The sequence below is a fragment of the Medicago sativa genome, chromosome 8, assembly GCF_051527215.1.
Source record: "Medicago sativa cultivar Bolivia chromosome 8, Bolivia_mono, whole genome shotgun sequence".
NCBI classification, from domain to species: Eukaryota; Viridiplantae; Streptophyta; class Magnoliopsida; order Fabales; family Fabaceae; genus Medicago; species Medicago sativa.
This window is the reverse complement of record NC_140756.1, coordinates 11,237,394-11,256,219: the sequence shown is the minus strand read 5'-3', so window position 1 is coordinate 11,256,219 and position 18,826 is coordinate 11,237,394. Positions and strand designations below refer to the sequence as shown.

At 33.2% G+C, this 18,826-nt stretch overlaps 3 protein-coding genes across 3 annotated transcripts; all 3 read left to right on the top strand.

Annotated features, from left to right (window-relative positions):
* The first annotated feature begins 4,087 nt into the window (after positions 1-4,087).
* Positions 4,088-10,041, top strand: LOC146896922 (glucose-6-phosphate 1-dehydrogenase, chloroplastic-like). The gene is made up of 10 exons (XM_085739259.1): positions 4,088-4,381; positions 5,967-6,157; positions 6,282-6,376; positions 6,818-6,932; positions 7,525-7,730; positions 7,823-7,972; positions 8,064-8,184; positions 8,731-8,960; positions 9,067-9,267; positions 9,514-10,041. Exons 1-10 carry the CDS (start codon positions 4,189-4,191, stop codon positions 9,761-9,763), a joined length of 1,752 nt encoding a protein of 583 aa, XP_085595385.1. The 5' UTR covers positions 4,088-4,188; the 3' UTR covers positions 9,764-10,041.
* Positions 10,042-10,402: 361 nt separating this feature from the next.
* LOC146896921 (F-box/kelch-repeat protein At3g06240-like) lies at positions 10,403-13,990 on the top strand. Its single transcript, XM_085736360.1, has one exon. The coding sequence runs from the start codon at positions 12,989-12,991 to the stop codon at positions 13,988-13,990; it is 1,002 nt and encodes a 333-aa protein (XP_085592486.1). The 5' UTR covers positions 10,403-12,988.
* Positions 13,991-14,363: 373 nt separating this feature from the next.
* Positions 14,364-17,341, top strand: LOC146896920 (F-box/kelch-repeat protein At3g23880-like). The gene is made up of 3 exons (XM_085736359.1): positions 14,364-14,502; positions 14,595-15,814; positions 17,046-17,341. Exons 1-3 carry the CDS (start codon positions 14,364-14,366, stop codon positions 17,049-17,051), a joined length of 1,365 nt encoding a protein of 454 aa, XP_085592485.1. The 3' UTR covers positions 17,052-17,341.
* Positions 17,342-18,826: the final 1,485 nt, after the last annotated feature.

The window sequence follows — 18,826 nt, the reverse complement described above, 5'->3', positions numbered from 1 at the left end:
ATCAGGTCAAAGTTAGAAAGGCAAAAACTTCGAGAGAGCAAAAACACTAAACCTACACAATTTTCTTAACTCTTCTTTCTTCTTCATAACATATTTTTATCACTACCATGAGTCAACAACGTGCTCTAATTGTTGGCTTAACCTATCTTAATGAAACACATTATTTTAAAGGTCCTGTTAACGACGCGATAAGAGTTAAGGATATGTTAATCAACTATTATGATTTTGCTCCGGAGATGTCAAGTTCGTGGTGGATGCTAATGGCACAATGAATACTCCTCAATTAAATGAATTCCGTGTAAAGGAAACAAAAACAATGATCAATGATGAATACATATGCAAAAAACAATATTGTTCTGGTTTATGGGACATGGAGGATGTTTTAAAGAACCATCAACATTCGATAATGACACATGCTTTGAAGAATATTTGGTATGAATACATATGCAAAAAACAATATTGTTTTGGTTTATGGGACATGGAGGATGTTTTAAAGAACCATCAACATTCGATAATGACACAAACTTTGAAGAATATTTGGTTTCAGAAATTATCTCTCCTTGTAAAAGATTAATAAAAAAGTTAATTTATGTACAGTTTTGATGTCTCTTTTACTATCATAAATGCAAAGTAGAAATAATATATTTTTTTAGTAGAAGTAATATTTTGGAATAGAAAAAAGAGTGTGAATGATAAATGATCATATATTTAGTGACAAAGAGAAATAATGTCACATTAATTATTAAAAATCTTATATGTTGGAGCGAATATAACATAAATACTCTTTCAAACCTAACAATTATAATTAATTTTGTATGAGAATTTGAAATTAAAAATGATTTTACAAAATTATCTTTAATAACATAATATGTAATTCAAGTGGTTTAAGTTGAGGGTTAAGAAAACCGAATGTTATGGATTCAAGTTCTCGTGACAAAGACAGAAATTAACACAACAATTAACAAATCAACATTATCCTTCCAAATAAAATTAATGTATTAACATTCATTCAAAAAAAGATGGTATGATAGAAAAAGTAATAATAATGTTTCATTTGTATTGTAAAGTTAAATATTTGATAGTATCTTAAAAGTATCTATAAGATATCTAAAAGTATTTACTGATATATTATGACAACACACACACATACTTATATTCAATTTGAGTAGATTTCGTAAAATGACATCCAAATATATCATATAATATTTGATTTTGTATAGTGTAAATATTTTTGATCAATTTACGGATTTTATTCAATATTAGTTGATTCATAAATTGTAAATCAAATGATAATACCAAAAAAATATATTAGACATGTACATCGACGATCTATGTGTGTGTGTATATATATATAGTGTAGAAGAAAAAATAAACATTACCTTTGATCACAATGTCCCCCTTAACACAATAAATCTTCTTCATAGCATGTGTTGTTATTGTACTATAATGGTTCTTCAACACATCCCCTATGTCCAATAAATCAGAACAATATTATATATGTCTCATGTTGTAGATTTTTTTATCAATATATATAGTTTTTCGCATATGTATTCATCAGTGATGATTTTTTTTTTCTTTCCATTATACGAGATTCATGCAATTGTGGTGTATTCATTGTGTCAATGATATCCATCACAAACATGATATCATCCGGAACAAAATTATAATATTTTATTAAAATATCGTTGACTCTTATCGCGTCGTTAATATAACCTCTAAGGTTATCCGACTCATCAGGATAACTTAAGCGAACGATTATAAGACTTTTTTTTACCCATGACAGTGATAAAACAGAGTTTTGAAAAACAAAGAAGAGGTTACAAAAAGTTTTGTAAGTTTAGAACACTTGTATTTGCTCTCTGGAAGTTGTTGTTGTTTTTAACTTTGACTAGGTAATATGGTTTTTATACTAGGTTGTTGTGTGTATGTTCTCTGATCTAAGTAGGGCTGGAAATGAGTCGAACCGAGTCGAACTTGGGTTCGGCTCGGCTCGACTCGTTAAGAATTGAATCGGCTCGAAACTCGGCTCGAATTCGTCACGAACTTTTAGTTTGGCTCGAATTCGACTCGATTCAAGCTCGCGAACAACTCGGTTCGGCTCAATAGCTCGAATCAAATGAACCAAAACTACTAGGCATCAAGGGTTTTAAGAGAGACAAATTCAAGGAAAAAGTCAACCTTGATTTTAATTAGCATAATAATAGCTAACACACTCATTTCCAGTAATTCCCAATACCACTGTGCGCTTAGGCATGTAACAGGATGCTATTTTATATACACTTTCACTACATACTATGCCTAACGCATCCGATGTGGGACTAAATGTAGTTTTTCAAGTTGCTTTTTTTCTTTGCAAGCCTCACTAATGCAAACGTGATACATGGAAGGATAACTTCCATGTTTATTTTATTATTATATAAAAAATGCAATATATATATATATATATATATATATATATATATATATATATATATATATATATATATATATATATATATATATATATATATATATATATCGAGTTGGTTCATGAACCAAACGAGTCGAACCATACTTAGCTCAAGTTCAACTCATTTATTTAGCGAGCTTAATTTTCAACTCAAGTTCGACTCATTTGGTTCATGAACCAAGTTCAACGAATCAATTATCGAATCGAGTCTCGAACTATTTTCGAGTTGGTTCGGTTCATTGCCAGCCCTAGATCTAAGGTATTATGGTTACAATCTATAACGTTACTTCAACCCAATGTTGCAACTCAGTCAAATAAAGATACTATTTAAATAATTTTAAATTCTACAAAATATCTCAATATATATATATATATATATATATATATATATATATATATATATATATATATATATATATATATATGGGGTTTGCTAGAACACACCCACTAGTTTTCATGTGAGAGTGTTTTAGCAAGTAAATAACTAAAAAGTGGTTAAATACACCCTAAGGTGTATGTTGCTATAACACACCTTCTAACAAAAACAAGTGGGTGTGTTCTAGCAAATAAATAACTAAAAAGTGGTTAATTACACCCTAAGGTGTAGCTTTGCTAAAACACTCCCACATAAAAACTAGTGGGTGTGTTCTAGCAAACCCCTATATGTATATATATATATATATATATATATATATATATATATATATATATATAGGAGTTGCTATAGGAGTTGCTAACATACACCCACTTATTTTTTATAAGGTGTGTTTTAGCAACATTCACCTTAAGGTGTATTTAACAACTTTTTAGTTATATCTTTGCTAAAACACACCTTAATAAAAACTAGTGGGTGTATCCTAGCAAACCCTATATATATATATATATATATATATATATATATATATATATATATATATATATATATTGTACTGAAAGAATAAATGTTTAACTTTTGTAATGTTGAATACACAATTTTCAAAAAAATAATTCTATCTTTAACTCCTTAAGGGCACAAGTTAGCATTTATATATATATATATATATAGACACACACACAAGTTTTAAGTACTTTAGGTAAAAAGAAAAAAAAATAACATTATAGCTACAATTTTAATTCCTCCACGAAAGAAAAATAGAGACAAAATCACCAAAATGAAACCTAATCTAAAGACCAGTTAGTAGTTTTTTGACAAGTTAGTAGTTATACAATGAAGAAAAATAAATTATTTTTATGTAGTTTATCATAAAAATAGGAAGTCAGTCAAAATACTATGTTCTTAAAGATTTATTTGATTTATCATTTGAAAAAGGTTTCGAAACTTCACTTTCACTCACCAAAAGGAAAAGAAAGTGACAACAGTCAAAATAAAAGAAAATAAGGAAAATGAAACTCATTCACATAATTTAAAATAAGAAAATATAAAATAAGAAGAAAAAACATGGGCCTCTCATTCAAGATATTTTGTCATGCGTTTACAAACCAACCCCTCATTTGTTTTCATTTGATTTGACCGCTCAGTTAACTCAAAGGACATTTTCATTCATAACACACACTAACATTTATCCATTTCTTTTTTTATTATTTAATCTTTTCAATCAATGATTAACTATATAAACTAAATTCTTAGTGTACATGCATAACTTGAATTCATTCGTTTCTTTGTCTTAGATTTTTACTTTGTTATTCCTCAACTTCACACGATTCTGTTGTGAATTCTTGAGACAGAATTTGTTTGTTGCATGGCAAGTGTACTAGGTTCTTCCTATTCAAACATTGTCACATCTTATGGATTCAAGAATGAACCACAACTTTGTACTAAATTCACTACTCTATGCCTTTCTTGCATTAGCCAACATGGAAACAAGGGTAGAAAACATTTTCAGCTCAAATCTTCAAATGGGCATCCCCTAAATGCTGTTTCTTCTCATGATGGTGTGTATGTCTTCTATATATACATTATTATATTTCTTTTTTATGTTGTTGTAGATATTGTGAAGCTTAACTTTATTATGTGGATTAAAATGGTTATATGCATAGTTGTTTCTTGATCTAGCAATTTTTATATAGGCAAATGTAAGTTGTTAATTTGTTAGGGGAGAGTGAATTTGTTAGAAGCATTGATTGAACCTTGCTCCTTTAACCCATACCACTAAGCTGCATCTTTGAGGACTACTTGATCTAGCAGTTGATCCTCCCCCACCCTATGACCCTTGATTTACTATTATAAAAGCACTGACTTTGTGAGGGGGGTGATCTTGGCTTTTATCGGTTTAAGCCTTTAACAACCAACTTGTTTGTGACTAAGGTTTTAAATTGGAGTTGCAGTTGTGATCATGTTGAAATTGCAGTTGTGATTGTGAAGGGGTAGTAGAGATCTCAGCAACATCTATGTTGTGAATGAAAGGGGGATCAGATCACAGTATGTGATCTTAGGTCCTGGATGTGGATGCTTGACATTTGACGGTACCAAAAAAACATTGATGTGGCAAATTGCTTGCTTATTAGACATAGGATTAGTGGCTTCTCAGGGTTCCTTTATTCTTATGAAATTAGATTTTGTTGTTGACAACATGTATTCTTCGAATGCCTTTGCCATTCCCAGTTCCCACCAATGTTATACGGTATGTTTAGGAAAGACATACCTCTTGGTTCTGGCATTGGCTGGCTTAAGTGCAAGTGTTCCTGACTGTGCCACTTTAAATTGTAGATCATATTAATCTTCTCTAAAATACTAACAACGCTATGGTGTTAGATGATATCACATTGAAAGTACTAGCTAGTCATACTTGTTTTGTCAATGGATCACATTCTGCTCTTTCTAACTTTTGGTTTCTGTTCTGTTGCCATATGTGATCATGTAAAGTACTACTCTGAATAGCTTCAGCTTGAGATTGAATGTATATATTACAATAGTTCTTTTAGGATTTGGGTTAGGCCTAACTCAACCCTTGCAAAACCGGCTTATAAGATGAGAACTGCCCCCACATTTATAAACCCGTGTCCATGCCTTATCTCATTCAATGTGGGGCTCTTGATATTTTCCCCACGTCCAAGACTGGACATCCAGAGTGTGACACGATTGGTCCGATAGCAGTGGTCCGATGGGGTGGCCAAATTGATCTTAGTTAGGCTCTGATATCATCTTAGAATTTGAGTTAGGCCTAACTCAACCCTTACAAAACCAGCTAGTAAGATGAGAATTGTCCCATCTTACTAACTCATGTGTAGCGTTATCTCATCCAATACGGGACTCTTAACAAATTCCAATAATCATATTGCACTTCTTTGTTAAGTCTACTTTTGTTTTGTTCGGTTGCACTGAACTCACATCCTATATGTTGCCGACTCATTTATTTGTTCCCAATAAGTGTTTATATGACTGTTGACTACTAGTGCAATATCCGGTTAAAAGTAAGATATCATATATGACTGTTGACTACCAGTGCAATATTCATCAAAAAATAAAAATAATAAAATGTTTGGCTAAAAGGTAAATATCATTCCCATATTTATGCAGGTTTGGCTGAAAGTTCATTGGCCAAAGAAGATGGCCAGCCTCAACAAGTTGAAGGATTGTTTTCGTTGTCAGACTCTGAATCCACAGGATCCAACCTTAGTATAACTGTTGTTGGAGCATCTGGAGACCTCGCCAAAAAGAAGATTTTTCCAGCACTCTTTGCTCTTTTCTATGAAGATTGGTTACCTGAGGTCTAAATTGTGATAGTATTAAGTTTCATTCATCAGCTTGAACATCATCTAAATGAGTTCCTGTAGATGATTTAAATGTTTGGAACATTATATTTGAGGCTCTGTAGTTGTTATGTTTATGCAGAATTTTATTGTTTTTGGATATGCTCGGACCAAAATGACTGATGAAGAGTTAAGGAACATGATTAGCCAGACTTTAACATGCAGAATCGACAAGAGGTGAGTGTTATAGCAGCAATTCCCTTTGGAATGAAAGTATTTTTGCAAAAGTTGCTAAAAAGGTCATATAACTAACTATTCATGATAGTAGAGGGAAACAAGATTTCAGGTTTGAAAATAAGAGTTGTTATTTTAATGCAATTTGACACCAAATTGTAATATTCATTAACCATCCACTGAACATGATTGATTGCATATTTGAAGTCGGCTAACAATCCAAATTGATGTCGAAATTTGATATTAAATTTGTGTGCCATAATGGCATTTCACGAAAAATTAATAGGTAATTGGCAAATATTTAACAAAACTCTCTCACCTTTTCTTAAGTCGTTAGTAAGACTCATCGGTATCAATTCACATTTTTCATGTTATTGTGGCAGCATGATGTAAAACCTTCTTTCTTACTTTCCCCCTATACTGATGAGTTCTTTTGAATTGTAGGGCGAATTGTGCAGATAAAATGGATCAATTCTTGAAAAGATGCTTTTACCATTCGGGTCTGTACAACTCTGAGGAAGACTTTCTAGATTTGGATTCCAAGCTACAAGAGAAAGAGGTAATGCTTGAGGAAAGAAAAAATAAATTTGATCTTTTATGCTATTTGATTCACAAATTTGACATAAATGATAAAAAAACTGAGATAACACTAAACAATAATTGCTTTCTCAAAATAGTCGCTGTATGTAATATTCTTTCAAAAAGTGCTGGACTATGTAGATCTTTTAGAATAAGGTAAAAAAGGCTCTAGAGCATATGATAATATGTAAATCAAAACTGGCTGTTACAAAAGCATTCTATTATCAACACAAAAAATAGGTGTATGCCCTAGCATTGGTCTTGATACATATTTTGATTTTGTTGGGTATGGCTCATAGTTTCCTAATAAGTGGACAAGTTGCTCGAGCAGGGTGAGTACGGTTCAGGGCTAACTGGACCGTAGTATTTAATTAAACACAAACTGTACTCTGTAAATTCTAAACTTGATTAATAGAAAGGTATTGCAACTGTTCTGCAGTTGGAGATGTTGGCACAATTGGCCAAACCACATGATCAAATATCATGTGCTCTCTCATTGCGTTTTTTGTATCATTTACTTTTTAACCAACATTGCTGTTCTAAAAGTTTCACCTGACAATGGTCTCTTATAGGGTGGAAGACTTTCAAACAGGTTGTTTTATTTGTCAATACCCCCAAACATTTTTGTGGATGTGGTGAGATGTGCTAGCCTCAAAGCTTCTTCAAAAGATGGCTGGACAAGGGTAATTGTGGAAAAGCCGTTTGGTCGTGATTCTGAATCCTCTAGTGAGCTAACAAGAAATTTGAAGCAGTACCTCACTGAAGACCAAATATTCAGGTTTATTTTTTGTTTTTGATTTTTTTTTATGTTTTCTTCACAACAAGCTAGAGAAGAAAGTTGGAAATTATTGAAACTCGTTTACTGTCTAGGATTGACCATTACTTGGGTAAGGAGCTTGTGGAGAATCTCTCCGTGCTTCGTTTTTCAAATCTTGTTTTTGAGCCTCTATGGTCCCGGAATTACATTCGTAATGTGCAGCTAATATTTTCTGAAGATTTTGGAACAGAAGGAAGAGGAGGGTGAGTCATATCGTCCTAGATCTTTCTTTATGATATTAAAGAAAAATAATAATTCACGAACTAATCAGAATGATATCTTTTTTTTTTTTAGTTATTTTGATAACTACGGAATCATTCGTGATATAATGCAAAATCACCTTGTACAAATACTAGCATTGTTTGCAATGGAGCCACCTGTCAGCTTGGATGCTGAGGACATCAGAAATGAGAAGGTATATCTCTTCCGGCTATCAGTTGTGTTACGATCGACATTATCGGGCAACCTGTAATTATCCACGCTTCAGATGTCCAATCTTGGACATAATGGGATTTATTGAGATTTCATATCGACTAGAGCTATGACCGAATTAGAGTCTCTTTGGATTGACTTATTTTAGCTTATCTATTGTCATAAATACATGTGAGTCTGTTTGGAAGAGCTTACAGTGTACGACATGTTCATAAGTTGTTTTTAGCTTACTCCCATGACCTCTCCAGGATAGCTTATAAAGCATTTTTATGGCTTATATGAAAATAGTTTGACTTTATTTTATCTTTTGTTATAGAAATAGCTTATACATAAGCACTTATACGATAGACGTTTATGCTATAAGTACTTAATTAAGTTGTTTATCCACACAGAGCCTTAGTCCTTAATTAAGCTTTGCTTCTAGGGTTGAAGTAGGTCTAACAAAATTTTCAATCGGTCCTTGTAAATGTCGTTTAATCTTAACAAATCATCATGGACTGTGATTGCTGAAAATAGTTTTTTAACTCAGGTGAAGGTTCTGAGATCAATGAGACCAATACAGCTTGAAGATGTTGTAGTTGGTCAATATAAGGGCCATAGTAAGGGTGGTAGATCATATCCTGCTTATATTGACGACTCAGCTGTTCCAAAGGGTAGTCTTACTCCAACATTTGCTGCAGCAGCTTTGTTTATTGGCAATGCCAGATGGGACGGAGTTCCTTTTCTCATGAAAGCCGGCAAGGCTCTTCATACTAAAGGGTATGAAACATTTTGTCTTTGTTTAGAAAAACTGCGATTTTTGAATTAGCTTTGCATTCTTTGGAATCATGAATTACAAAGCATTCCACACACAAAAATGTATCAGTGCAGAAATCAGAGTACAATTCAGACACGTCCCGGGTAACTTGTACAAACGGAACTTTGGAACTGATTTGGACAAAGCTACAAATGAGCTTGTGCTTCGTGTACAACCTGATGAAGCTATATATTTGAAGATCAACAACAAAGTTCCCGGTCTGGGAATGAGATTAGACAGAAGTGACCTCAATTTGCTTTACAGATCAAGGTATTAAGTCTTGTTAATTCAGTGGAAGCAAGGAATTTTTTTTTCTCTTCATTATAATGAATGTATGCTAGAAAATACTATATGCAAATGATGTTACACTTACTGCTACATGGAGTGATAGTTTTCCATAAAAGTCACTGTGTTGACCCTTGTTAATCTTTGTCTTTGTTGTTTTGACATTTTACTCTTCATAATTATAATTGAACATAAAATAACATGTTTTGGTGACTTTCAATTTCTGTGAAGGTATGCAAGAGAAATACCAGATGCTTATGAGAGGTTACTCTTAGATGCTATTGAAGGCGAACGAAGGCTGTTTATCAGAAGTGATGAACTTGATGCAGCTTGGGCACTATTCACTCCTTTGCTAAAAGAAATTGAAAACAAGAAGATTGCTCCAGAGCTTTATCCTTATGGTAGCAGAGGACCGGTTGGAGCACACTACCTTGCTGCAAGGCACAATGTAAGATGGGGAGATCTTGGTGGCGATGACTGATAAATAACCGAGCCGTCTTATGAATAAGCATATACATTATCAATTTCGTATTTAATCTTATAGGATAGTTTTGTGTTCGTCCTACGAAGAAAATTTCGTGTAGAATAATAGCATACATTATTATGTTCTATACCTTGCACTTGTCGTGCTTTGAGTTTGAGGGCATCTAGTTGATTTAGAATTTTAACAAAATCATCTATACCTAAATTTGAAGAGGATATCGACTTTTTGTATCACAATTTTTCTTCTAATTTTATCCTTAATTTAAACTTTTTCAAGTGAAGTAAATGAAGCAGCATGTTTACAGTTCAATCTCAAAATATGTTTCTTTTGTGGTTAATTCAATGTAACATACTAACATTCTTAACAGTGAAGCTAACAAGTCAAATTGTTTGTCTCATTTTCTGAACTAGCAATGACTATTTTTTCTGTCAAAACCTTGTGGCAAAAAACGCTTAGCTTCTATCTCACCACACAACATCAATGCAAGTTGTTTTCTCCCACACCTGCAAAGTCAACTTCAAACCTAAAAAAAAATACTAGAATCAGGATTCAGGAGTCATGAATCTGTCTATGAGTGCATTAAAACTCTCATAAGATAATCCCATTTGGAAACACAACATTATTCCTCATCATCAAAGTCTTAACCTTTAAATCCAAACCAAGTAAACCATTATTACAATAATCATAAATCAAAGCATTAAAAGAAACAATATTAGGACATAGACAACGTCGTCGTTTTGGAGTTTTAAGACAATGTGTTGAATTTCGAATGGGGTTAAGGTTTTTGATTGAGTGAGTTTTCACATTGAGAGTGGATTAAGTGTATGTGGAAAATGTTTATGAAATCTAAATTTTGTCCTTTTGGTTGTCAAATTGTTCCATGTGGTATAGGATTGGATTGATGTTGGAATCTAAATCTAAATCAACAAGTGTGTCTCGGAAACATTCGGAGGAATACAAACATTCTCAATGTTGGTGGAGATCGTTGATTCATACTATTGAGACAGAGGTTTTTTTTTTTTCTTTTTATTTTCCTGAGCATAAGTGCATGTATGTCAAATGGTGTAGTGGCCTAGTGAACTGAATTTCTCAGCATTCCTGGTTGTAGTGTACCACAGCCACGCCAAATTCGTTGTCGAACTTGAAACTTAGTTGGGGTATTGACTAATAGTTCTTAACCGTAACTCTCTTTTCTTCAAACAATTACAAAACGGAATTTTGTCCTTCAACTATAGATAATAGATTCCTTAGATCCTCGAAAAAAATATTAAATACAAATTTTAGACACTTTTGAGCTACTAAACTATGAAACGCATAAAATAAATAAAATAAAATGACAAAGGGATGCAAATTCATAAAAAAATTTCCTAAAAAAAAAGCATAAAAAGTTAGTTTGATTGATAGTGTGATGAATTCTTTTACAATTACAATATTTATAGGCCAGTGCTAGAGATATTGGCCAAAATAACGCGACCTACCAATTTTACCCTTCATTGGCTAACTACGTGGATATTGCATTGTTTTTCTCTCCATTAGGGTGTATGTGATACTCGATTCGACTTGATCTTCCCTCTTTCACGATATTTCTCTTTTCTTCAATCCATGTGCGCGCTATCTCCTAAGACCGTGTTTGTGTGCCAATAGCTTTCTTTAGTTAGTGGCGCTACAAACAAAAATACGAGTAAAATGTCAAATTATCGAATTCTTTGATTGGTTTTAACACCTCCAAGACCATCATAGACCTCAAGAGACTTGAGAAAGAGTTCTTAACATTGATTTACAAAACATTGATTTACAAAACAATGTTTAAAAATTATAGATTCTAAACCATCATAAGGTGGTGGCGCATGGTTGACAATCAAAGTGTTCCTTGGCAAATTTAGGATGATAGATTAGAGATTTCCATGACTTTAATTATAGACGCGTCGAAATCAATGAAATATACAAAAATTATCAAAAAATTTAATGAAATTATTATATGAAACTATGATTATTATTAGATAATACATACAAAAACACTTTATTTCACAAACCCTTTTTCAGCCACCGCTATTCTTTTCACAACCCTTCTTTAATCTATACTACAAATTATTCCTTCTTTCTTTTTTAGTTAAATAAGTGATTTTCACATATAGTTTTTCTTTCGTATTATTTTTTGATTTTTTTGTCTTGGTGCGGTATTCATTTGATTCAAGTTGAAAAATTAGTTTTGATCTAGTGTAGATTCAGTCAATTATTTTGGTGTCGTCAATGTTAAAAATTTAGAGACATGTGTATTCCAAGACACTTGAATATATTTATATTTGGAGGCTTATGTATTTAGCCATTTTATGATATTAACATTGATGGTGTGAATTTGTTCGCAGATTAATTTCTTTTTTGTTTTTAACGATTTTTTATTGTATCTATACTTTCCATCAATTTGACTGAATGAATATAATTAATTTTTAGTCACCCCAAAAAATCAATTTTTTGGTTAAGAAAAAACTAAATGATCATAAATTTGTCAAGAAAATAAACGAATTTATAACAAAAATATAAAGGATATATCCTTAAAAAAAATATAAAGGGAATACGCTATTGTACTTTTTCTTCATTTTTACCCTATTCAAAAAAGAGAAAATCTTGTGTGGACCAAGACCAAGAATTTTGGTTTGGTCACACACAAAGAGAGAAGAGAGAAGAGAGAGAAGAGGGAAGAGAGAGAAAATGTAGAAGAGAGAAGAGAAGAGAGAGAAGGAGAAAATCTTGTGTGTGTGACCAAACCAAAATTCTTGGTCCAGGTCCACACAAGTGTTTCTCTTCAGAAAATATATCAAACAGGGTTTATTTTGGTACAAATATGAACTAGGGTTTTTGTGCAACAAAAAACCCTTGCACAGTAAGTAACCCATTAGAATAGAACATAAACGCTTTTGAAGTTACACAGTTCTGTTTGTTTCTCTAAAATGGTGGCAGGGAACCAACAGACAGCAATTGTCTACCGTCACGGCAACCCTAATATCCCGGCCGCCACCACCCACTCTTCCGTTTCTCCATCTCGATGCCGCAATCCTGTGAAGCTCCTCCAAAAACTTCGATGCCGCTGTAAGTCGTTGAAGCTAAAACACTATTTTTCTTTTCATTCAATAAATTCATTTATTTATTTATTTATTCATAACTTGGATTCCATCCACCGTAAAATTAGGGTTTACATGCAGCATAGGAGGAGGAGAAGTACACATGAAGAAGAAGAAGAAGAAGAAGAAGAAGAAGAAGAAGAAGAAGAAGAAGAAGATGCCGTATCTTCCATCTGAATTGATCATTCAAGTTCTACTGAGGCTGCCAGTGAAGTTTCTTTTACGTTTCAGATGTGTTTGTAAGTCATGGTTTTCTCTTATATCCGATCCTCACTTTGCGAAATCACATTTTGAAGTTTCCTCCTCAACACATACTCATAGAAACAGAATTATTACCATATCTAGAACTTCAGCTCCACCCTTCAACATAAGAAAACAAAATCCCAATCAAATTCGTTGTATAGATTTTGAAACTTCCACTAACCATGATTTTGTTTCACCCAACCATGATTTTATTCTTCGCCAACCTTATTCTTGTTATATTATAGGTTCATGCAGAGGGTTTATATGTTTGTACTGTTATACAAACCTCTGCGTATGGAATCCAGCTACTGGATTTCACAGACAAATACCTTTGTCTCCTTTTGCTTCCAAATTAAAAGCATATGATTTCCATCATCTATATGGTTTTGGTTATGACCGGTCAACAGATGATTACTTGGTGGTTTTATTGTCCTATGATCAAACCTTACCTGATAGATCATTATCACATTTGGAACTTTTCTCATTGAGAGATAATAAGTGGAATCAAATTGAGGATCCTCACTTTACTTATTTCAACGCTGTTCCTGTTGTCAAAGCAGGGTTATTCTTTAAAGGGGCCTTTCAGTGGGTAGCTGGTCGTAATGATTTATCAGTGGATGTTATTGTTGTCTTTGATTTGATGGAAAGGAAATTGTTAGAGATGCCTCTTCCCGATGATTTTGACAATGATCCTGTATCTTATGGTTTGTGGGTATATGGAGAATTTCTCAGTCTATGGGGCATGGATTTTCGTAATAGTAGAGTTGAAATATGGGTGATGAAGGAATACAAACTGCATTCACTACAAGAAAGCTTGTGTATTCCGACCAAAAATTTCCGAGGAATAATGGTTTCTCGCTAAAATTAAGGATTTCCGAGGAACTTTTTCCTCGGTATGTACAAGTCAGAATCTCTGCTCCTCGCTCCTGCAAAATCAGTGGGGCGCGCTTTTCCAAGTTAAATACCGAGGAAAATGATCATAAATTTGTCAAGAAAATAAACGAATTTATAACAAAAATATAAAGGATATATCCTTAAAAAAAATATAAAGGGAATACGCTATTGTACTTTTTCTTCATTTTTACCCTATTCAGAAAATATATCAAACAGGGTTTATTTTGGTACAAATATGAACTAGGGTTTTTGTGCAACAAAAAACCCTTGCACAGTAAGTAACCCATTAGAATAGAACATAAACGCTTTTGAAGTTACACAGTTCTGTTTGTTTCTCTAAAATGGTGGCAGGGAACCAACAGACAGCAATTGACTACCGTCACGGCAACCCTAATATCCCGGCCGCCACCACCCACTCTTCCGTTTCTCCATCTCGATGCCGCAATCCTGTGAAGCTCCTCCAAAAACTTCGATGCCGCTGTAAGTCGTTGAAGCTAAAACACTATTTTTCTTTTCATTCAATAAATTCATTTATTTATTCATAACTTGGATTCCATCCACCGTAAAATTAGGGTTTACACGCAGCATAGGAGGACGAGAAGTACACATGAAGAAGAAGAAGAAGAAGAAGAAAAAGAAGAAGAAGATGCCGTATCTTCCATCTGAATTGATCATTCAAGTTCTACTGAGGCTGCCAGTGAAGTTTCTTTTACGTTTCAGATGTGTTTGTAAGTCATGGTTTTCTCTTATATCCGATCCTCACTTTGCGAAATCACATTTTGAAGTTTCCTCCTCAACACATACTCATAGAAACAGAATTATTACCATATCAAGAACTTCAGCTCCACCCTTCAACATAAGAAAACAAAATCCCAATCAAATTCGTTGTATAGATTTTGAAACTTCCACTAACCATGATTTTGTTTCACCCAACCATGATTTTATTCTTCGCCAACCTTATTCTTGTTATATTATAGGTTCATGCAGAGGGTTTATATGTTTGTACTGTTATACAAACCTCTGCGTATGGAATCCAGCTACTGGATTTCACAGACAAATACCTTTGTCTCCTTTTGCTTCCAAATTAAAAGCATATGATTTCCATCATCTATATGGTTTTGGTTATGACCGGTCAACAGATGATTACTTGGTGGTTTTATTGTCCTATGATCAAACCTTACCTGATAGATCATTATCACATTTGGAACTTTTCTCATTGAGAGATAATAAGTGGAATCAAATTGAGGATCCTCACTTTACTTATTTCAACGCTGTTCCTGTTGTCAAAGCAGGGTTATTCTTTAAAGGGGCCTTTCAGTGGGTAGCTGGTCGTAATGATTTATCAGTGGATGTTATTGTTGTCTTTGATTTGATGGAAAGGAAATTGTTAGAGATGCCTCTTCCCGATGATTTTGACAATGATCCTGTATCTTATGGTTTGTGGGTATATGGAGAATTTCTCAGTCTATGGGGCATGGATTTTCGTAATAGTAGAGTTGAAATATGGGTGATGAAGGAATACAAACTGCATTTGTCTTGGACTAAGACTCTTCTAATTCCTATTGATTGTAACATTTTTTGGTTTTCCCCAATATACTCTACAAAAAGTGGTGATATTATTGGAACTAATTTTCTCGGTGGATTGGTGAAATATAATGATAAAGGACAGCTGTTAGAGTACCAAGAGGGACGTGGAAATGTACGCCAAGTGGCCATGTATACAGAGTCTTTGCTTTCACCCCATGTTGACCTCGAGCAAGTTTATGAAGATGACACAAATAAGAAGAATAAGGTTTTGAAATATTCTCATTCACCATTTTCTTGATATTTATAGTTATGTTGTATAGCTCGGGTGGCTGCATTTGTAGGCTAATATGTGTTGTTTGACTGCATGAGTTTTCGTTTTTAGACTGCATGAGTTAGTATCCGACAGGAGCTGATCTGATATGTCATGAAATGTTTATTGGTTAACTATTCGTAATATGATTACTGGAAATATTGACAACTTTGTTTGTGATTCAGTATTATTTATGCATGTGTGACTGGATTGAGTTCTTTTTTTTAATGACAAATGTTAGTATATTAGTTGATATGTTAACAAAAACTAGATAATTTTTGTTGTTGAAATGCAACACATCTACATGTCCTTTTCTGTACTTAACTTTGCAGACTTGTATGAGTAAAAAATACTACTAGAGGAAGCATTCTTTTAAAGATAGGATAAACACTATGATAGATTTGCATACATGTTTAAAGAAACTGTGACTTGCACAATGAAAACAAGGCAAAGCGGTAGTTTGATGACAAATCGCACGAAGAAACATAGTATAATAAAGGGTTCATTCTCTCATTGCGCATCTAAAAGCTTTTACATAATCAACTCTATTCATTGTATTTTGTTGTCAAACTATTCATTGTGTTTAATATGATCAGTGATGTACTGTTCAATTATATTGTATAGTATTGTTTGATCTTTTATAATTCCTTTCATTTACATTTTGTTTACTTGTTGATCTGTTCTTATCGTCTCATATGTAATGGATGATGAATTGTTCATATATATAGTACAAACTATTTGTATGATCTTTTCTAGTTCATTTACATTTTGATCCAACATTGTTATGTATCTTTCTGATGTCACATTGAATACACTAGCTATAACTAGTCATACTTGTTTTATCATTGGATCAAACAACACTGTGTTCTTCTCCTTTTGGTCTCTATCCCCTCATATGATTACGTGAAGTACCACTTTGAGTAGCTTCAGCTTGAGCACCATAGCCTAGCCTTAGCGGAATGTTAACAAACCGCCATTGTTCCGCAATACATGGTTTAGTACAAAATGTTGTAAAATAGATAACACTGATATTATAGCACAATAACATAGTCAAATTTGAACAAACAACTATTTTATGATATTACAATAATTCCATTCCAACAATCTATATTTGATTGAAGTGGTGTAGTTTCAACAATGTTTAGATAATGTGATACATCATATATTTACATATTTATTTTTGCAGGTTTAGCTGGAAGTTCACTGCCAAGGATCATTTCCCTTCTTAGACTCTGAATGCCAAAAAGAAGATATTTCCAGCACTCTTTTCTCTTTTTTTATAAAGATTGGATTATGAATGGGGTTAGAGTTTTTTTGATAAAGGGGTTAGTTTTCCCATTGAGAGTAGATTAGGTGACTGAAAAAAGTTAATGAATTTTAGATCTAGTCCTTTTTATTTTTAAATTGTTCGATGAGGTATTTTATTTTACCCGCCCCAAATGACCCACTTTATTATTGACGAATTAATTCTTATTGTGAAAATCGATCATTGTCTTTTAAATTTTGCAAATTAACAAATATGTTGGACAAAATGATCTCTCGTAGAGGTAAATTTAACTTGTGGTTGTGATGAAAATTTGTGCTTTTTTTTTTAACATAAAAGGAGCTTAAGCCAGAAGAAAAAAACTAGACCGAAATAAATTAAAGAGTAAGAATATCTACAATGATGGATGCTTCACCTTTTTAATAAAGCGCTAAATGTTCCTCAAATACTTTCCAGCAATAAGAGTAGAAAAAGTAGAAGCATTCGGTACCAAATTCTCCTTATCAAGCTCCTTAACCATATAGGCAGCTTTTTTATTCTTCCCTTCTTTACAAAATCCTAAAATCAAACCATTATAAGTTAAAATATCAGCTTTCACTTTATTCCTCTCTATCTGCCTCAAAAAACCTAATCCCCATTTCATTATTCTTGCAGGCCAAAACAACGCTACCTACCAAGTTTAGCCTTGCTTGGCTAATTACGTGCGTATTGCGAGGTTTTTCTCTCCATTTGGGAGTACCCGGTACCCTCACGTTTGACTTGATATTCCCTCTATCGCGACATTTCTCGTTTCTTCAATCCAAAAACATATTAATAAACTAGAAGAAATCCCTCTAGCACAAGGTGTATTAGAGAGAGCTGTCAATCCAAAAATTACATTACACACCAAAGCTGTCAAAGTAGCAAAAGAAAAGAAAAATTAGAAAATTGTCTTTAAACACAACATGGGATGCAGCTGCCTTCAGGGGAGGTAATCAAAATCAAACGAAACGTGATATGATTTTAACCACCAATATGTTTGAACTTTAACCTTTTCAATTAAGGAACGGAGAAGATCAACTATATGGTTGAAAATCTTCTCATTCCTCTCCTTTCATATGATGTGAAGCACAGAAGTCCAAATAATATTGAAAGTTAGGCGAGCAAGAGTTTTTGGAAAACTCCCCTAACCCACCAAATTGACGTGCGATCTTTGCCGCCCCGAATTTTACTTTCTAAATTTTGAGTATGATTCTGATGTCAATTCTTCAAACAACCCTTCAACAATTCCAACCATTCCAACCATGAACCTGAAAATACTGTCATTTTTCCTGAACAAATTCCTTATAACCTGGTAACTCGACTCAACATTTCAGTAACCTTTGCGGTTAGGACCCCCAACTCTCTTCATCAATCGTTAACGGATCGGGCAATGATCAGCTAGCCCTTTAGGAAGAACAGTTTGGATACAATTCGGCCAAACAGAAACCCACACTTCAGATAATAGGAAACTATCTTTTAGGTAATTGTCATGTGGGGAGTGTTTTATGTGAACAAAAATGTGAACGACTTAACGTTCAACTTTATCTCTAAACTATCACTATCTTCTATTTAGCCTCTAACTTCTAAGAATATAATAGCATTATTTAAAATATGATCAACCCATCAAGAGTTAGTTCATCATTAATATACTTTCTATAACGTGTATAAGTAAACAACAGGTC

Coding starts and splice junctions, on each gene's coding strand:
- LOC146896921 (XM_085736360.1), top strand. CDS start 12,989: ATGAAGAAGAAGAAGAAGAAGAAGAAGAAGAAGAAGAAGAAGAAGAAG.
- LOC146896920 (XM_085736359.1), top strand. CDS start 14,364: ATGGTGGCAGGGAACCAACAGACAGCAATTGACTACCGTCACGGCAAC. Junction 14,503..14,594: donor CCAAAAACTTCGATGCCGCT/GTAAGTCGTTGA, acceptor CCGTAAAATTAG/GGTTTACACGCAGCATAGGA.
- LOC146896922 (XM_085739259.1), top strand. CDS start 4,189: ATGGCAAGTGTACTAGGTTCTTCCTATTCAAACATTGTCACATCTTAT. Junction 6,158..6,281: donor ATGAAGATTGGTTACCTGAG/GTCTAAATTGTG, acceptor ATGTTTATGCAG/AATTTTATTGTTTTTGGATA. Junction 8,185..8,730: donor AGGACATCAGAAATGAGAAG/GTATATCTCTTC, acceptor TTTTTAACTCAG/GTGAAGGTTCTGAGATCAAT.